Here is a 17,944-nt window from a genome sequence, read left to right on the forward strand (position 1 = left end):
GCCATCAATTGTTTTCGCAGGATTAACCGTTTTTGAGGAAAAAAATAAAACATATTTTATTGCGGGTTTTGTTAATCTTTTATTTAAAGGTGCAAGTAAAAATATTCGGATCACTCCAAAAAATGCAAATTTATCCCTCCAAAGCATTTTTCAAATTTCGAGTCAATATTTTCAAAGCCTTTAGAAATAATTAATAAAAATTAATAAAAAATTAAAATTTAAACAGTCTGTATCTATATGATCTTTTTTCACACTGCCCCCTAAAATGTTTAGCACTTATTTACAAACACCCTGTATGTCGACTTTGGAATTTTGTGAGTAATTGTAAAAATTACAACGTAAATAAACTTTTTTCTTCTTTATTATATCCTTTCGAGTTTATTAATTTTAAATGTTCATGTACTGTCCTCAAAGTACATAGTCATTGTTTTATTTCAATAAATTTATGTCATTTATTTATTTATTCATTTATTTATTAACCTTTTATAGGACCGGCATTTAACAAGTATTCAAGAAATTTCAATTTCATAGTACCTCAAGCAATTAAATTTTGCATCTGCCCTTTTTAACTTTTAGAACTAATTTTTTTTTAAGAACTGCCTTTGCCTGACGTTGAACGGTCATTTTCCCTACACAAGTTAATATAAAGTGATAAACGTTGCCGTTTCACTAAAGAGAACTTAGAAAACCACCTAGTAATATGTTTTAACTCCTTCCAATATGCCACGGAAGCTTTGTCTCAACACTAAGGTTTATCGGGTAAGTAGTGTCATTTAAATTTATATAGGTATTTTATCCTCTACTTAGCCTTGCTCTTTGGTAATATTTCCATGTTGCGGCATATTAATATTTTCATTCGTAATCTGACTACGGTCCTGTTAAACTCCGTGTCGCACTAAGCCTACTGACGACTTTTTTTTTCTCCGCATGTTTAAGTTATTTGTACAGAGTAGACCACAGACCACCTAGACTGGCTTATAGAGCGACTTTGGTAAAAACACTTTGGAGCCTGATTTGGAGCCCAGCGTTCAGTCGTGTCCTAGCATTTGACGTGTACGCATCGCTGTGATTTCGATAATTAGACGTTTTATCATGGGCAAGTGTATTGTAAAACATTGTATAAAAAGAAGTGATCGAGTTGGTGAAGAGAGGCGAAAAGTTTCCTTCTTTAGGTAAGTAAAAAAAAAGGAATATATAAAAGGTAAATATGTACGCCATTTTTCGGTTAACGTCACAAGTTACCAGGGTTAGCTTTATAATTTTGTTCGCCCACATAGTGTAGTGATTAAAGTGATATTATAAAATAATGAATGAATTAAGTACTGTAAAATATTTTTAGTAATTATTTACTTTGTGTCTTAAATTTTTATGAAATTTTACCAATTCCCGTCATTTCGAGATAGCTGAAAATTAATTAAATATTTTTTACAATTAAAAAAATCGCAAACAAAACTAATTTCAGATTCAGTATTCGTACAGTCAATCAATTTTTATTAAAGATCGTGGTTGTTTGACGTATCCATCTCGAGATGTCGTAGTAATATGCTAAGAAACAGAAAAATTAATAAAATTTTTAAATAATGATGAAAGCAGAACACCTAGGCTACAGAAAAAGAAGAAGAAAATTGTTTATCATGTATTAAAAAACTTTCTGAATGTGAACATATTTGAAAATTTGCATGAACATCAATTTGATAATTTGCCTAACAATTGTAATTTATTTAATAGAACTTATAAGGGCTGAATGTGAAAAGTATATCGATGTACGAATAAATCATGAAGTCAAATTATTTAATTCGGTAAAATCTACGAAAAGACAAATATTAATTAGAGGATAATAAATATCTTTAAATTATTTTGTAATTTTATTTAATATGACACTAAAATATACTATTTTCTGAATTACAAACTTAAAATTGAATATTTGTCATAAGATGCAATATAATGTTTAATATGTAATAAAAATATTACTTAATCCGGATCTGCTTAAAGATGCGCGCGATCAGATTGCCTTCCACACTCCACTTCCCCAGATTTTGCATTTACTGGTACCCGTGCATTGGATTAGATACGGCCTGTCTAGGTGGTCTGTGGAGTAGACAATGTGTGTTTTTAACCCGAAAACGTAACATGATTAGGTCAAATTTGGGTAGAGATGTGTACGCGTTCAAAAATGTATTGTGTTTAAGTAAACTATGTAAAATATAATTATTGTGTATAGCAAATATATCGTATTAAAAATTACACTATTGTTAACTAAACTTTATTTAATAAATATGAAGTTATACAATAGGTACATGATTTTCTAATTATTCTATAAAGCCGCATAAATTTCCGAGGCCTACTCGACACGCCACTGCGTTATGGATAACGTATCCATGTTCGTGAATGACGACATATGTATCTATGTTCAAGGTTAAACACATACATTGACCGCTGTCTGGTTATTTGTGCTTAGTTTTATAGAAAATCAAAGAAACCCTTGAAAAAAAAGAAACAATTCAAATAACAACTATCTTAAAACAAAGTAGGGAAATACGTTTGATGATCGCAAAATATCGTCAAAATACCCGCTGTTCTTTTCATGTCCTTAATGTATTCAATCATTATCGGTTTTGTTTAATAGTTCTCCTTATAAGATTATTAATAAAATATTCCCAAATCTCTTCTGTTTAATAACATAGAGTAAAACATGGAATTGTCCAAGGTCTCTACGCTATCGACGCTAATTCAAGTCGGCCACACTTACATTATGTGGTTTCCTGAGAGCAGCATGTTGTGTATCAGGTTTAGCTACAGCGTGCTTTTATTTGTTTTCGTTCCCCTCCTCGGTTCCTTTGCTGCTTTATATGAAGGTGAGTGAGACATTAACGTAGGTGTTGTGGATTGCGATTCTTACAAATATAACAGCTTTGTCTCCGCACGAAATTTCTGATAGTTCGCAAACTGTATATATTACACAGGCGCGGTTGTGGTCTATTTGCTAACGGTTGTGTTTTTTGCGCTGCAATAATGGTTGTTTAGTTTGAGTTCGACATTTTACAGGAAAACTGAAACTAAGCAACAAATGGACTCTTTTAGTGTGACGTCATATATTTAGGCAACCCGCAACAAATTGTCATAGTTAAGATTGTACAAACTTACATAGATACTATAAAAATGAACAACTTCAAATTCATTTATTTTTACAAGGATTTGGAAGTATTAAGAACAACCAATACGTGTTTTGTAAAATGGATACACTAGTGTGCTTAAAACTTACAAAAAGCGATGTAAAATAATTTTCCTAAATTTAAATAAAGTAAAAATTTAACATTAGCCGTGTAGTCCTACTGCTCATGCTCGGAAAGAATAGCCTCATACGCAGGTGGGATCATTAGCGTATTTTTTCTCTTGATTTGTTTAACCTTGGCATTTTCTAGTTCTACTAAGTATTTTTATTGTTTTTCTTGGTATTATACTGTGTCAGTGTGTTTGTCCAGCGTTTTTTTCTTCAAGTGGCTTATTATACTCTTAACCACAACCAAACTTTTCTTGAATGATATCCTGTTGCGAGGCTACTTAGCTTACATGAAATTATTTTTGATGAATGATCTATATCCTCTTATTTAATTTTGTCCGTATTTTCACTTCCAAATACGTTTCTACCATACATAATCAGTAATAATTTAAAAAACACGAATAACCTAATTGATATTTTCCACTAATTTCTAGTCCAGGGAACGAAGATAAAAATAGGGTAAAACCTCCGAATGCTTTCGGATAGCTCCGATTTTTATGAAAATTTGAAATTAAGCTTATTTCACCCTCTAGATGAAAAGTTATATATGCTTGATATGCGCTTCTTATTTTTATGGGATGAAAACCACGCCTTATGCTAAAAATTTTAATAAATATGAAATAGGTGTTGTGTAGGCTAAAATCATATCTTAATATATAGAATAAATATTGTTTTATATTGTGGGTTATAATTCACGTTATTTTTTATAAGGTTTCAACCCTTAAAAACCACCCATAATGATAGAAATATAAAATTAATAGTTTCTTTGACCTTAAAATATTTTGATAGCGTATATATTATAGATATAAATCTTTTCAATTATAAATAATTTATTACAATATTTCAACCCTTAAAAAACTACTCATAATAACAAAATATTAAAACAAAAAGTTTTTAACAGTTTGAAATTATTTGATAGTACAAACAGGATAAATTAAATTCTTTTACTTGATTATAATACAATTTATAATTTGTCGTTTTAAACATTGTTATTTTAAGCATTGTTTTAAACCCTTGAAAACCACCCTCAATGACAAAATATTTAAAAAATGGCTTTTAAATTATTTAAAATGAAATATAATGCCCCCTATTGTGTTTGCCAGATCACTGGGTGTCTCAAAAATCACCCATTATTATACAAATAAAAACAATTTTATACATCTACAGTTGACAAGTAGAATTATTAAAATATTAAAGGGAAATAGTGAAGGTATTCTATGTAGGTAGGTATATAGAATTCTCCAAAGTTGTGGCTAATCAAAATATTTATATGCTCCGAAAATTGAAGGTACCGTTGGTTTTTTAACGATAACTTCCTTAATTTTAAAGCTATTAAGACGATCCAAAAACGATTTTATGGAAAATTTCGACAGCTAAAAGTACTGTAAAGTTGAATATTTTTTAACGCGTTATTTTTGAGATTTTTAAGTTAAGAATTTGAAAAACATTACCTTCGTCCTCAACTGCAAACTTCTAGCAGCAACATCTCTGTTAATTTTTATCCTACACAAATAAAAAAAAAACCAAATATTCTGTGAAAAAAATCTAAACTTTTCTACTCTTGAACATTTTTCGTATCTTTTTATTTTTAAAGTTATTTGCAGAAATATGTAATTTTTTTGGAATTAAAAAATAAATTTTTCAATCAAAACGTAATATTTTCAAAAATATGTATTCTAAACCGCTTAAACTTGTATAATATATTGTTAGCACATCAAAAATGTAAATTGTAGAAGGATTACCTTTAATTTTAAATCCCGGGAATAATTCAGCAGTTTTTGTACTGATTTATTTTTCCGAAAAAGCGAATTAACAGTATTATTTCAATCACAACTCTGTTAATATTTATGCTAATGACTTAAAGTCAAGTTAATTTTAAAGATTTTTTAAAATACTTTAAAAAATGCTCTGTGCATTTTTCTTGAAAAATATAATTTTTTTTTAGTTATTTTACGTTAAATGTGTCCAATTTAGTTTCTGGCGGACATGAAATTATCTTCAACCAGCCGTATCTCAGCATCTATTGCACCTACATAAATGAAAAGAAACTAAATCGTTTTCAATTTCTATAAGCTTCATTTTCTTCGTGATGTTTTTTCCATAGAATGTCTATTTTCCGAGTTATTCGAGAAAAAGTACTAAAGAACGTCTTTTTTAATAAAAAATGTACATTTTCAATCACCAAAATATTGACATCGAAAAATGTTCATAAGTTACTTGCTTAAAATTGATAGGTTTATCGATTCCTGGGATTATTTATCACCTGGGCAAAGCGCTCATCGGCACTATTAGTATAACTTTTGTTTCTTGAGCTATTTTCTACTTACAGTCTAAGCTTCACGTCAATCGGTTCTATCCGAAAGAGTTCGGATGGGAAACTTTTGGTTCCCTGGACTATTCGTCAAGAATTCAAAGGAATTACAGTCAAAATTAACGTAAAAAGTTCATCAAGCGGTCAATCCCACACAGCATACGTTATCCCCAGTATATCACGTTATTATCCTATTCACGGTGGGACTTTCGCCATATGTCTTCGAGACATATAATTTTGTATATACCGGGTATTTTATTTTGCAAGGACGGAAGATATTTCATTATTAGTTTGGCAGCGTATATACTTTTTGGGATACGTATCCCTGAGACGTCCTCTGGAGGGTATCTATAATTTATCATCTTTCATCAGTATATCGTTTAATGTGCATACGCCAGTCTGTGTAGTAGTGGTGGTGAACAAAGACAATAATGTTGAGTGTGTTTGTTATTTCCTTTTGGCGTTGTTCAAAATAAATGTACAATTTAATTGCCTATTTAAAATAATCAAGTATCTACCTAATATAATTTAGTATCATAATATACTTAATACAATATAGTTTATGCTATTTGGGATACAAGACAACTTGGATTAATTATCATGTCTCGTATTGGCAGTCCACAAATAAATCTCCAACCAGTATGACCGTCAGCAAACGGTTCAGTAAGTTTCAAAATCCTGCACAAATATCAAAGTTCTGGTCAGATTTATTCTGCAGCAGCAATCATTTCATAATGTATATGCTTCAGACAACAAACATTGGAGATAGTTGCAGAAACAAACCTAATCTATTATCTATCTACTATTACAAATTGTTGCAGGTATAGATCAAATTGGATATTATTATTTTTTGAATGTTTATGCTTCAGGAGACAAATGTTCTTTGCAAGATGGCAGCGAAGGCAAGTGCAAGCTTATAAAGGAATGTCCGGCTGCTATGCAACTGATACAGACAGGGGTTAATCCGATCATTTGTGGATTTGAGAAAATTGATGCTATTGTGTGTTGCAAACACGGTGAAGAGATAATGAATACGACTAATACTACCACTACAACGGATCGAACACCTGGAGATATAAGCAAGCAGAGTAAAGTTTCAGTTTAATCTTGTTAAAAACACTGTCAACTTAGATTTTATTTTTAATGGCAAGGAAATTATTTCAATGTATTCTGTTGTTACTAAAATACAACATTATTTTCAGAATGCGAAGAATACGCAGAGTATGCCTACGAAAAGATCTATTCTCCCACACTGTTGCTAAAACCGCAATTTACAAAAAAGCTTGTATGTAATGTTCAGAGAAACAAACTCGTTGTGGGACCTATCTTAATATCGAGAAGCGAATTTCCTCACATGGTAAGCATGCTATTGTTGGTATTATTACTCTTTTTGTCAATATAAATATGTTCACTATCGTAACCATTGTTGTCGTTGATGCCATCGTCATCACTCCTACTAATATTAATAAGGAAACATATGAGACCTCACTGCTTTTTTTTAGCTGTCATATTTTTTTTCTATTTATGCGATTAAAAATACAACTTTTTTGTCTTTACTTTTTTGATATCTTGCTTCGTTTTCGATCGAAAAATTAATATCCTTTCATATGCACATTCTTAAGGCAAGTAGAAAACAAAAACAGAAATTCAATATTTTAGTTATTTACTAATCAACTTTAACAATAAGTACATTTCAAGGAAAAACAATGTAACAAGCTGAGAAACAATAACTCCCTAATCATATTTTTTTAAATAATTAATATTAACAGAAACATAAGAAAAAATATTTAACAAACAGCAATGATATGAAAAATACTTTACATACACAGGCGTTACACAGTTGTTGAAAATGTGCACCTTCAACTCTAATACAGGCATCTATCCTACGGCACACTGATGGCCGAAGCCGTTCAAATATTGCGGCTGTGTGTGTAATTGTTTCACAGGATGCGACAATGCGGTTTCATAATTCGTTTATGGTTTGCACTGGAATTGTATAAACCAAATGTTTGAGGTGACCCCAAAGGAAAAAATCCAACGAATTTAAGTCGGGAGACCTAGGAGGCTAGGGTTGAGTGTCTCCTCGACCTATCCAGCGATTTGGCTAGATATTGTTCAAATATTCATGCAGCTAAACTGAAATGGGGTGGAGCACCATCGTGCATAAAATACATTTGCAACCTTAATGGCAATGGGATGTCTTCCAAAAGTACGGGCAATTTGTCCTCAAGAAAACGGCGATAAACATCTCCAGTAAGCCTCGGTGGTAAAAAAAATGGCCTATTAAGTGGTCTCCCACAATTCCGACCCATACATTAAGTGAAAATTGGTGAAGATGACGGCTTTCTAATATTGCATTTGGGTTCTCGTCCGCCTAGATATGATTAATAATAATCCATAAGGAAGTTCATTATGGCTTTTCTAGAAAAATTCACCTCATCCGTGAATAGTACTTATGATAAAAAAATTTTGTTGTATCCATCGACACATAAATCTAATCTTAACGGAAAATCAATCGGTGCCTCAACTCGTTGGATGTGATAAGGATAGAACATTATTTTTTTAAATCTTGAAAATTGTAGAACGACTTGCATTTAAGTTTCTAGCATCTGTTTGGTACTTGTTGTTGGAGTGTCCTCAATTTCATGAAGTAGGTACATCTTCCTCCAATTGTAGGGTTATTGATGTGTGGGGTCGCCCGTTTCCTGCGGTAAGTTTTCGAAAACTTCCAGTTTCACTAAAACGTTGATGAAGACGGGTGAAGATAGTATGATGAGGAATTATACGATTAGGGTATTTCTGCTCATAGAGGCGCCTGTCGGCTAATGCATTACCGTTGGCAAGGCCATAAAGAAAATGTATATCGCATATTTCACTATTTGTGTAATTCATTTTGACAAGCAGGAATTGACAGTTACACAGTTCAAGTACTTATTAAAATCAGACACTTAAACTATTAATTTTTTGCTCGAAAACGAAGCAAGATATCAAAAAAGTCAAGAGACAAAAAAGTTGTATTTTTTATCGCATAATTAGAAAAACATATGACACCTAAGAAAAAGCAGTGACGTCTCATATTAATATCAACAGGAGTGAGTCCCCGGACGCCGCAGGAATAGATAAAATAAATCAAATTACGTCAGAAGACGTTTTTATAAACAAACATACCAAATTTCAAAAAATCGGAATCAGGGTTCTCCAGATATTAGTAAAAATCTTGTATTTTCTCGAAATTTCAACACGTTGTATCTCCGCAACGAAGCATTTTCGGACAGGTTTATAGGAACTTTATTTCTTAATTTTGTTCAAAAGAACTCCCCCTGATTTTTTCGCAATATTAATGGGACACCCTATATATCAGTTTCAATTTTTTTCTGAATGCAATATACTATTTATTTTATTCAATATTTAAAAGATTTGCTTTGAATCCTCTAAAAGTTCAAACAAAGACAACATAACTTTATGTTAAGAATAAATATTTAGACAAGGAATTCAGTCTAAATAAAAAACATCAACTTATTCTTTAAAGAAATATAACCACAATTATTCTTAAATAACGAATTATATTTGATCTTATTATATGTATAAGAATAATACAGGGTAGCCCATCGAAAACGTACCGCAAGGCATTACAGGGTAGTAAAGAACTTTTCGACAAAATCCAAAAACAGGTCAAATTTGTTTCTGAGGGGAACAACTTTTGGCTCAAAAAGCATACCAAAATCTTCAACTCCCTAAGTGGGGGTGCTATCCCCTAAATTTTTTCAAATGGGAATGGGGGTCAAGTGGGGGGTCATTAGAAAAGGCTTTTAATTCTCTATACATCGATTCTTACTTTTTGAAAATCGATTTTGTCAAAAAGTTCTTTACTACCCTGTAATGCCTTGCGGTACGTTTTCGATGGGCTACCCTGTATATCTGTGAATATAGTATTACTAGACTTGAGGAATACAAAAACTACTAGTGTTGGAATAAGAAAATTAATCTTGATATTAGCATAACTTTTTTCCTTATAATTGTGTAGGATTGTCACTATTCGCGTTTTGGTGGTCGACACTTCTATTTGAAATTTATTATTATAAAAATTATTACAGCGAACGGCTTTTGTGCTATACTTTCCCATCGCTTTCCATATTTCTTTCTAAGGTATCATTGGTTTTTATAGTAAGTTGTTGTACTAAAAGATATAAGATGTCGAACATAACAAAAAATATCTATATACCTAATATCGAATAGGAATAAAGTACCTCTAGATTGTTAAAATATCACACTGAGCAGCATCTGTAGGAGTCCAATGATCTTTTATATTTAAATATTGTACTTTAAATTTAACATCTCTTGAACTTCAATTTGCTCTTATTATTGCCACTGTAATAATTTTTATTTCTAGGCTCTTATTGGTTATCAATCTAACGACAGCGTTGTTTGGAAATGTGGAGGTTCACTTATAAGTGAAAACTTTGTTCTCACCGCAGCACATTGCATGTTTCCACTGTAAGTGCAACACTTGTATACAGGGTGTCTAAAAAGGTCATGTCAAAAATGAAGGGGTAACAAGGGAGATCAAAATTGTTGTAGTACCTACATCATGTTTTTCCTATCCTATTTAAGTGGATAATTTCGTCTGCTCCTGTATAATCCAAGCATATTGAATATCAGTTTAAACTTGAAAATGTACATTACCATAAGTCACTTTAATTGCCCAAATTTCATTGTTGTCATGGTAACGACTTAGAAGTTATAATAGAAATTTGTTTTTCAACTTCATTCATTGAAGGCGAATAACCCCACAACGAAGCCCGATAGGATTTTTTTTTTATATAAAGTGCTACAATTCACATTTAATTACCAATGTACCTACGAAATTTTTAGGACCCCTCCGAAGTACGTAAGGCTCGGTTTCATAGATAAGCCAAACGCCGGACACACGCAACAACTAACTGTGAGTGAAATTATCCCCTTCCCCCAATTCAATAACACCAAATCCAAATACCACGACATAGGTCTTTTGAGACTCTCAAAAAAAGTTCGGTGTAACACGTACTTAAGACCAGCGTGCCTTCATACACAGAGATACATTCCCTATGATTTAGCCGTAGCCTCAGGATGGGGTATCGTTTCATTATTTGGGCGCGATAGAACCAAAGATGTATTGTCAGCAGTGATGGATGTGTTCGGTGTAGATAAATGTAATGAGACTTACAGACAGCATATTCCATCTACCGATACGTTGAAAGATGGATTCGTCGACGATTTGATGATTTGCGCCGGGACAAAGGCAATCGTAAGGACTACTTGCCAGGTAAGGTGGTAGTATACTCTTTCCGAAGTCAGTTGAGCATGTATAAAAACGCCTAGCAATAAGATGTAATGAATGTCATAGGCGTCCCTAAAAAAGTTCTCTGCTAAATGTAAAAAATAACAATAATTTATATATGTATAGTGTGTAGAAAATTTCTATTATATGTTCATTTGGCCAACAACATATTTTGATTATTTATGTCCTCAAACAATTTTATTATATTGTTGGTAAATTTTGGTTATGAAGTATCAAAAAATATTTACATTTTCATTAAAATATCTTGCTGCTCGAAAAGAACCAACGGGTACAGATAAAGTTGGTACTTAATTTTCTTTAAATAAATTATAAATTGTCAACCGAATTACAGGTGTGTTTCTACAGCAGCTTCAAACTGTTTTCAAACTACTCTGGCAATTAATACGTTCGTCTTTTTTTAATTATAGTACGACTTTGGAAACTTTCTTCAGATATATCACGAGGAAACTGAAGAAATCAAATGTATGTACGACATCGTAGGAATAACTGCATTTTCAGACAGGTGTTCTTCGGAAAACGTCCTAGAGGTGTATACTAGAGTATCGGCTTACATCAAATGGATAGAAGACATCGTTTGGCCGAACAATTAACTGCTTTCGATTTCATTTTATGTTTACCTGTCATGATATAGCACCTTATTAGTATTTAATTTTATAATGTTTGAATTTAGGAGAGTATATCCATTTGTATTATTTGCTTTCAATCTACAATTATAAATAATATGGAAGTTATAAACATATTCTTGCGTTCCCTGTTTTAAAAAAATGGGCTCTTTCCATTGTATGTTATTTTTCATATAATCTATAGCCTGGCATATACAGTGCTTTCGAAAAGTAACGAATAAATTCATTATTTTTTAAATTGAGATTTAAGTTTTCGAAAAAATCCCCTGGCACGTCGATTTTGTTTTTAAAAAAAAACTTTTTGACATACGACCCATATTTGTGACGTCATCGTTGTTCGAGGTATGACGTCATCGACATTTTTTTTAAATAGCAACCCCCAATTTTGACCATGCCATTTGAAAGAGCGTGTCATTCTACATACACATCGTGAAAAATTATGGTGTTACATAACAAAAATTTCAAGAAAATAATGTTTGAAGATTTTAAAATTTAATTTTCACAATACTGAAAATGGTAATGATTATGTAAAAATCGACTAAATTAAATGTTCAAATTGTGCACCGTTGGCTGCCTGACAGTAGCCAAGACGAATAATAAATTTTTACATAATCATCATTTTCAGTATTGTGAAAATTAAATTTTAAAATCTTCAAACATTATTTGATAGTATGTAGAATGACACGCTCTTTCAAATGGCATGGTCAAAATTGGGGGTTGCTATTTAAAAAAATTGTCGATGACGTCACATCTCGAACAACGATGACGTCACAAATATGGGTGGTATGTCAAAAAGTGCCTTTTTTAAAGACAAAATCGACGTGCCAGGGGATTTTTTCGAAAAATTCTCAATTTAAAAAAAATAATGAATCTATTCGTTACTTTTCGAAAGCACTGTATAAGTATAGGTAATGTAGTATTGGTAGCATTTTTTGTTATGCCTTGTTTATTGCACTTACACATAAATTATTATTGAAATTTTGTTAAAGATTTTAATTGGATTTTGTTAGTAGATTACACTATTTGAGTAAATAAATCTGGAATGTGATATAATATTACGATAAAAAAGTTTTGTGGTTTTACAATTCAAAACAAAGGAAATGCGTTTGATGGTTTCATAAAATTCCTGCCATTCGTTTCATTTCCTTAATGTATTCATGTAATCAGTCATTATCGTTTTTAATATGTAGTTCTCTAATAAGTATAATAAAATAATATTATTAAAAAAATGTTCCCATATCTCCTCTTTTTAACCACATAGATTACATAAAATGCAACACCCAATGTCTCTACGCTATCGATGCTAATACCACAGCATTGTTTTATTTGCTGTGCTAATACTGCAACTGCGTAAGTCAGCCCCACTAAGTTTAGTTTTCCGACAGCAGAATGTCAATCAGGTTTGGTTACAACGTGCTCGTATTTATTTCCGTTCTCTCCCTCGATTCCTTTGCCGCGTTATATGAAGGTGAGTGAGTCATTAACGTATGACTGTGGACTACTGTTCTTACATAAATAATAGCTTTGTTTCTGCAGTAAATTTCTGATAGTTCGCAAACTGCTTTTATTACACAGGCGCGGTTGTGGTCTATTTGTTAACGTTTGTGGATTTTGCGCTGCAAGAACGATTGTTTAGTTTGCGTGTAACATTTTACACGGAACTTTGAAATAAGTAACAAATTGATAACAGGGAGAAAATAGAAAGCCGTTAACCTCAAATCTGTCACTGATTATAGTTGGAGTAGTAGTGTTTTGGTTTTTGTAATCACAGGTTATGTAACTGGTTGTAACAATAATAAAAAAAGACACGAACAACGTCACTGATACCTTGCACATCACTTTGCCAAGAATCGTAAGGAAATATATTCTAAATTAATTTAAAAGTTGATAATGCGACCAATCTCAAATATAACAAGTTATCCCCAGGATGTCCTATTCATGGCTCATATATTTTGTATATAGGGGGTATTCTATTTTGCAACATACGAAGGATATTTCATTATTAGTTTGGCAGCGAATATACTTTTTGGAGTATCCATGAGACGTCCTCAGGATGGCACCTACTGTTAGTACTGTTGTCTTTCATCTGTATATCGTTTACCGCGCATGCGCCAGTCTGTTTAGTAGTGGTGGTCAATGAACACAATAATGTTGCCATGTCATATTGGTCCATCCATAGCGTTGTTTTTGGTTTTATGATGCCATTTTTATATCCAATGGTAGGGATTTTAATGAGGATGTTCGTTATTTCTGTTTAGTGTTGTTTATAAAAAATACGCAATTAATTTCTCCGTTTAGGAAATAAAATTTTAAAGTTTTGTTTTTATTTGCATATAATTGAGATATTTAAAACCGATTGTTAGCTCTTAGCCCAAACATTAAGTATCTCATGAAATTGAAAGAAAATTACTTATTTACAAATCACATAACCAATAATACACTTTTAAGGTAAATAATTCTTAATTTTAAGAAAAATCAAGTAGGTATTTATCTAATATAATTTCCAATTATTAAAAGTAAACCAATAAGGATGTCTCCATAATTACATAAACGTAGTGGCGGTTTTCCACTAAACGGATAGTTGAGTTTATGTCCTGTTTGTGTTTTCTAGAACCTGAAAAACAAAAACAAAACTGAAACAAACCCAAAACTCTTGTTTCCATCAAACGGGCTACATTTTGTTCGAGTTTTGTTTTTGTTTTCGGTCCTTTTCCACTGGTTGTCGCGAGGAAGTCAGAACACATTTTTCCAATAACCAACCAACATGTTTAGAGAACTTTTTTTTTATCCTTAGTTATGGCTGGTTTATATTGAAGTCCTTGGAAAATAAGTAAGTGTCTACAGTGTCCCACCATGATCTCCATCGATGGATATCCGGGAAACCACTCCAAGGATTTTTTTGAAATTGTGATGGTGTGATACGGACCGTGGGGTCCACCAAGTTAAAATATTTTCAAGGTCATCGTACTTCCGGTTATACCGGAAGTCGATACTAACTTTCTTATTTTAAATGGAACCCCCTGTATATTATTGCATTTTTGGAAACATCATCCATTTTTAAGTTGAAAACATATAGCACACTCCATACTTAGGATTGACCGTTTCCGAGATATTTCGATTTTTAAACAAAAATTGACAGATGCAGACTGTCAGCAAAATTTAGTTTTCCCGGTTTATTTTTTTGTGCAAATTGGACATTTTGTAGAGGAAGACCTACTTTATCGAATTTGACATGAAAATTTTCCAGTTTTTATACAGGGTGGTCAAAAATTTTTTATCGAATATGAAGTTCAGAATATGTGGAAAACTCGAAATTTTTAAATGGAAACCCCTAATTTTTTTGCAATAATATACAGGGGGTTCCATTTAAAATAAGAAAGTTAGTATCAACTTCCGGTATAACCGGAAATACGATGACCTTGAAAATATTTTAGCTTGGTAGGCTCCACAGTCCGTATCACGCCATCACAATTTCAAAAAAATCCTTCGAGCGGTTTCCCAGATATCCATCGATGGAGTTCGTGGTATATGTACGGTTAAAGTGTTTACTTGGTTAGTTTGTATCCTACCCAAGTAAACACTTAAACCGTACACATATTTATTTTTCAATAGCTATAATTCATTAATGATTAAAATATTGTTTTTGGGAAGAAGAAAACGCCAACATAGATATTGGGTTGGATCACTTAAATAGAAAACACAACACGATCGTTTCCACTAAACAGACTTGAGTTTCAAAACACGTCGAAATCTTTTGATGTGACCGCATTCGAGCGGGACCCGAAAAACAAAACTCCAACTGTCGCAAAACACGCCAGTCTTCAAAAAGTTTGCGAAAAATTACAGTTTTGTTTTATTCTACACAAGTTTGTATTTGATTTGTCCGTTTAGTGGAAAACCGCCTTAATACTTAATTGTTTACAAAAACATTCATTTCGGAAATATAAATTTAAATTCCTGTGCGATTTTTATGCGATTTGGAGTATCAGACAACTTGTATTCCCGAAATTAATGCGCGTGTCTCGAATTCGCAGTCCACAGAGAAATCTCCAACCAATATGATCGTCAGCAAACGGTTTGGTAACAGTTTGAAAATCGTACACGAACATGAAATTCTCGGTCACAGTTTGAGATTTGTTCTGCAATAACGATAATTTCAGAATGTACATGCATCGGACAATCAGAAACCGTTGCAGACTGTTGCAGAAACAAACCTAATGTATTAACAGATTGTTGAAGGTATAGATCAAACTGGATATTATCATATGTTTATTCTTCAGGAGACAAATGTTCTTTGCAAGATGGCAGCGAAGGCAAGTGCAAGCTTCTAAAGGAATGTCCGACTGCTATGCAACTGATACAGACAGGGGTTAATCCGATCATTTGTAGATTTGAGAAACTTGAAGCTATTGTGTGTTGCAAAGATGGTGAAGAGGTGATGAATACGACTAGTACCACCACTATAACTGATAGAATTAGCAGTAACAGAAAACCAGGAAAAATAAGCAAGCAAAGTAAAGTTTCAATTTAATCCTGTTAAAACGCAGTTGACTTAGATTTTATTTTTAATATACAGGGTGATCCATTAACGATACGGAGCGGCTACTATGGGGTAAAAAATCTATCAACAAATACGACCAAAAGAAATTGATTTAAAATATTTTCAAGTTAGTAACTTTACCGTTAGAGGACGCAACTGTTATAGTGTTACAGAAAATTGTCGTTTTTTCTAAATTTCCCTTATTAAGGGGCGGATCTCAAAGGAAGTAACTCCGAAAGAGGGGGTCAAAAAAATAAAAAATACGGGTCCCTTAAATTTGTATTAAGAATCTATGACCAAATTTTGTTGCATTAATTTCGGGACACCCTGTATATGGCAAGGCATTTATTTCAACTTAATCTTTTGTTTCCTAAAATACAACATTATTTTCAGAATGCGAAGAATACGCAGAGTATGCCTACGAAAAGATCTATTCTCCCACGCTATTGCTAAAACCGCAATTTACAAAAAAATTTGTGTGTGTAATTCAGAGATTTAAATTGGATGTGGGAAATACTTTAGTATCGAGAGCGGAATTTCCTCATATGGTAGGCATGTTACTATTTATTACTTTTGTCGTCGATATAAATATGTTCATTATCACGACCATTGATTGCACAGCCACACAGAGAAAAAAAAGTTGGGTATACTTTTTATGCGACATATATTTTTTGTAGTAATTTGGCCTCCTGAACACGAATCTGGGGTCAGAATTGGCCCACACGTCACAATTTTTTCCTAACCTCAAAAAACTTGTGAAAAATAGTGAAAATTGATGAAAATTTACTGGGAAAATTTGGAAAAAAATTTATTTCCACATCAAATAGTACATTTTTATGTAAAAGACTCTGCTGAATTCAAATCCTCTGTCAGAATTGAGCTAGAACGTGTGGTTTTTTTTCTAACCTCAAAAAACCGAGCAGGAATCGCTATTTTCAAATTCTGAGCGGATTTTGACCAGATTTTGTATAAAGGGGTTTTTTGGGTCGCTGATTACAAATATGAATTCACATTGTAAAAATTCAAGATGGCTGATCCAATATGGCGGATGTACTTTTTTGAAATCCACCTATTTCAGTAAAATTTGGCAAGTTTTTAATAAAAAAAATGTATGTTACAATTTTTGTTAAGCACTTTGTTGTGAATTTCCGTCAGAGACAATCTTTGACTTAGTTTAGGAGAAATATCCTCAAATAAGATAAGCAATTGTACGCTGCCAGTTGATAAAAGTTTATACAAGGACGTATTTATTAAAGTTCAAACAGATATTATTAAAACATTATAAAAAAAATAAAACATGTCTTTACTGTTTTCTCTTATACAGCTAAATCAACAAAACAACATACAGCTGTGACAAAATTAAACCGAGAATAATACGCACGAAATGAAAACTTTTATACGCTGTGAAGTGGGGCCTTGTATGAAAGCGTCTTTAATTATTTCATACTTCCAGTCCATGGTTTTCTTATTTGTTCATTCCACGATATTTCGATTAGCAATCTACAATTGTCATAAGGTGAATAATATTTGTAGACTGTTTTTATAACGAGCGTTCAAATAATAACGTGGTCGAAGTTGGCTCTGACACATTGGACGTAGGGAGTAGCTTATAGCGACCAACTTAACCTCATTTCTCAACGAGCTGTATAGCAGCTGTCAGTTTCAATAACGTTAATGACTATATAACTTTATTTTAAAGAATAATCGTGATAACAATAACAAACAATTAAAGGAGCTGCGGAAAGTGTCCCCCTCCTTGTTATAACAATAAATTAAAGCAGCTGCTGAAAGTGTCCCCCTCCTTGTTCCAAGCACTTTTCACACCTGTTCCTCAAAGAATTAAAGACATTTT

At 32.3% G+C, this 17,944-nt stretch overlaps 2 protein-coding genes across 2 annotated transcripts in view; both read left to right on the forward strand.

The window, feature by feature from the left end:
* The first annotated feature begins 2,763 nt into the window (after nucleotides 1-2,763).
* On the forward strand, nucleotides 2,764-11,733 carry LOC108904150 (serine protease persephone-like). Its single transcript, XM_018706578.1, has 6 exons — nucleotides 2,764-2,855; nucleotides 6,461-6,679; nucleotides 6,794-6,948; nucleotides 9,982-10,085; nucleotides 10,464-10,893; nucleotides 11,337-11,733. Exons 1-6 carry the CDS (start codon nucleotides 2,774-2,776, stop codon nucleotides 11,517-11,519), a joined length of 1,173 nt encoding a protein of 390 aa, XP_018562094.1. The 5' UTR covers nucleotides 2,764-2,773; the 3' UTR covers nucleotides 11,520-11,733.
* A 1,179-nt stretch (nucleotides 11,734-12,912) lies between these two features.
* LOC108904130 overlaps nucleotides 12,913-17,944 on the forward strand; it is a 20,670-nt gene continuing 15,638 nt past the window's right edge. Inside the window, exons 1-3 of the mRNA XM_018706557.1 lie at nucleotides 12,913-13,020; nucleotides 15,833-16,066; nucleotides 16,486-16,640. Of these exons, the coding sequence (XP_018562073.1) occupies nucleotides 12,942-13,020; nucleotides 15,833-16,066; nucleotides 16,486-16,640 (468 nt within the window). The 5' untranslated portion in view covers nucleotides 12,913-12,941. The remainder of the gene's footprint in view (nucleotides 13,021-15,832; nucleotides 16,067-16,485; nucleotides 16,641-17,944) is intronic.

The sequence above is a fragment of the Anoplophora glabripennis genome, unplaced genomic scaffold (genome assembly GCF_000390285.2).
Source record: "Anoplophora glabripennis isolate ALB-LARVAE unplaced genomic scaffold, Agla_2.0 scaffold151, whole genome shotgun sequence".
Taxonomy (NCBI): domain Eukaryota; kingdom Metazoa; phylum Arthropoda; class Insecta; order Coleoptera; family Cerambycidae; genus Anoplophora; species Anoplophora glabripennis.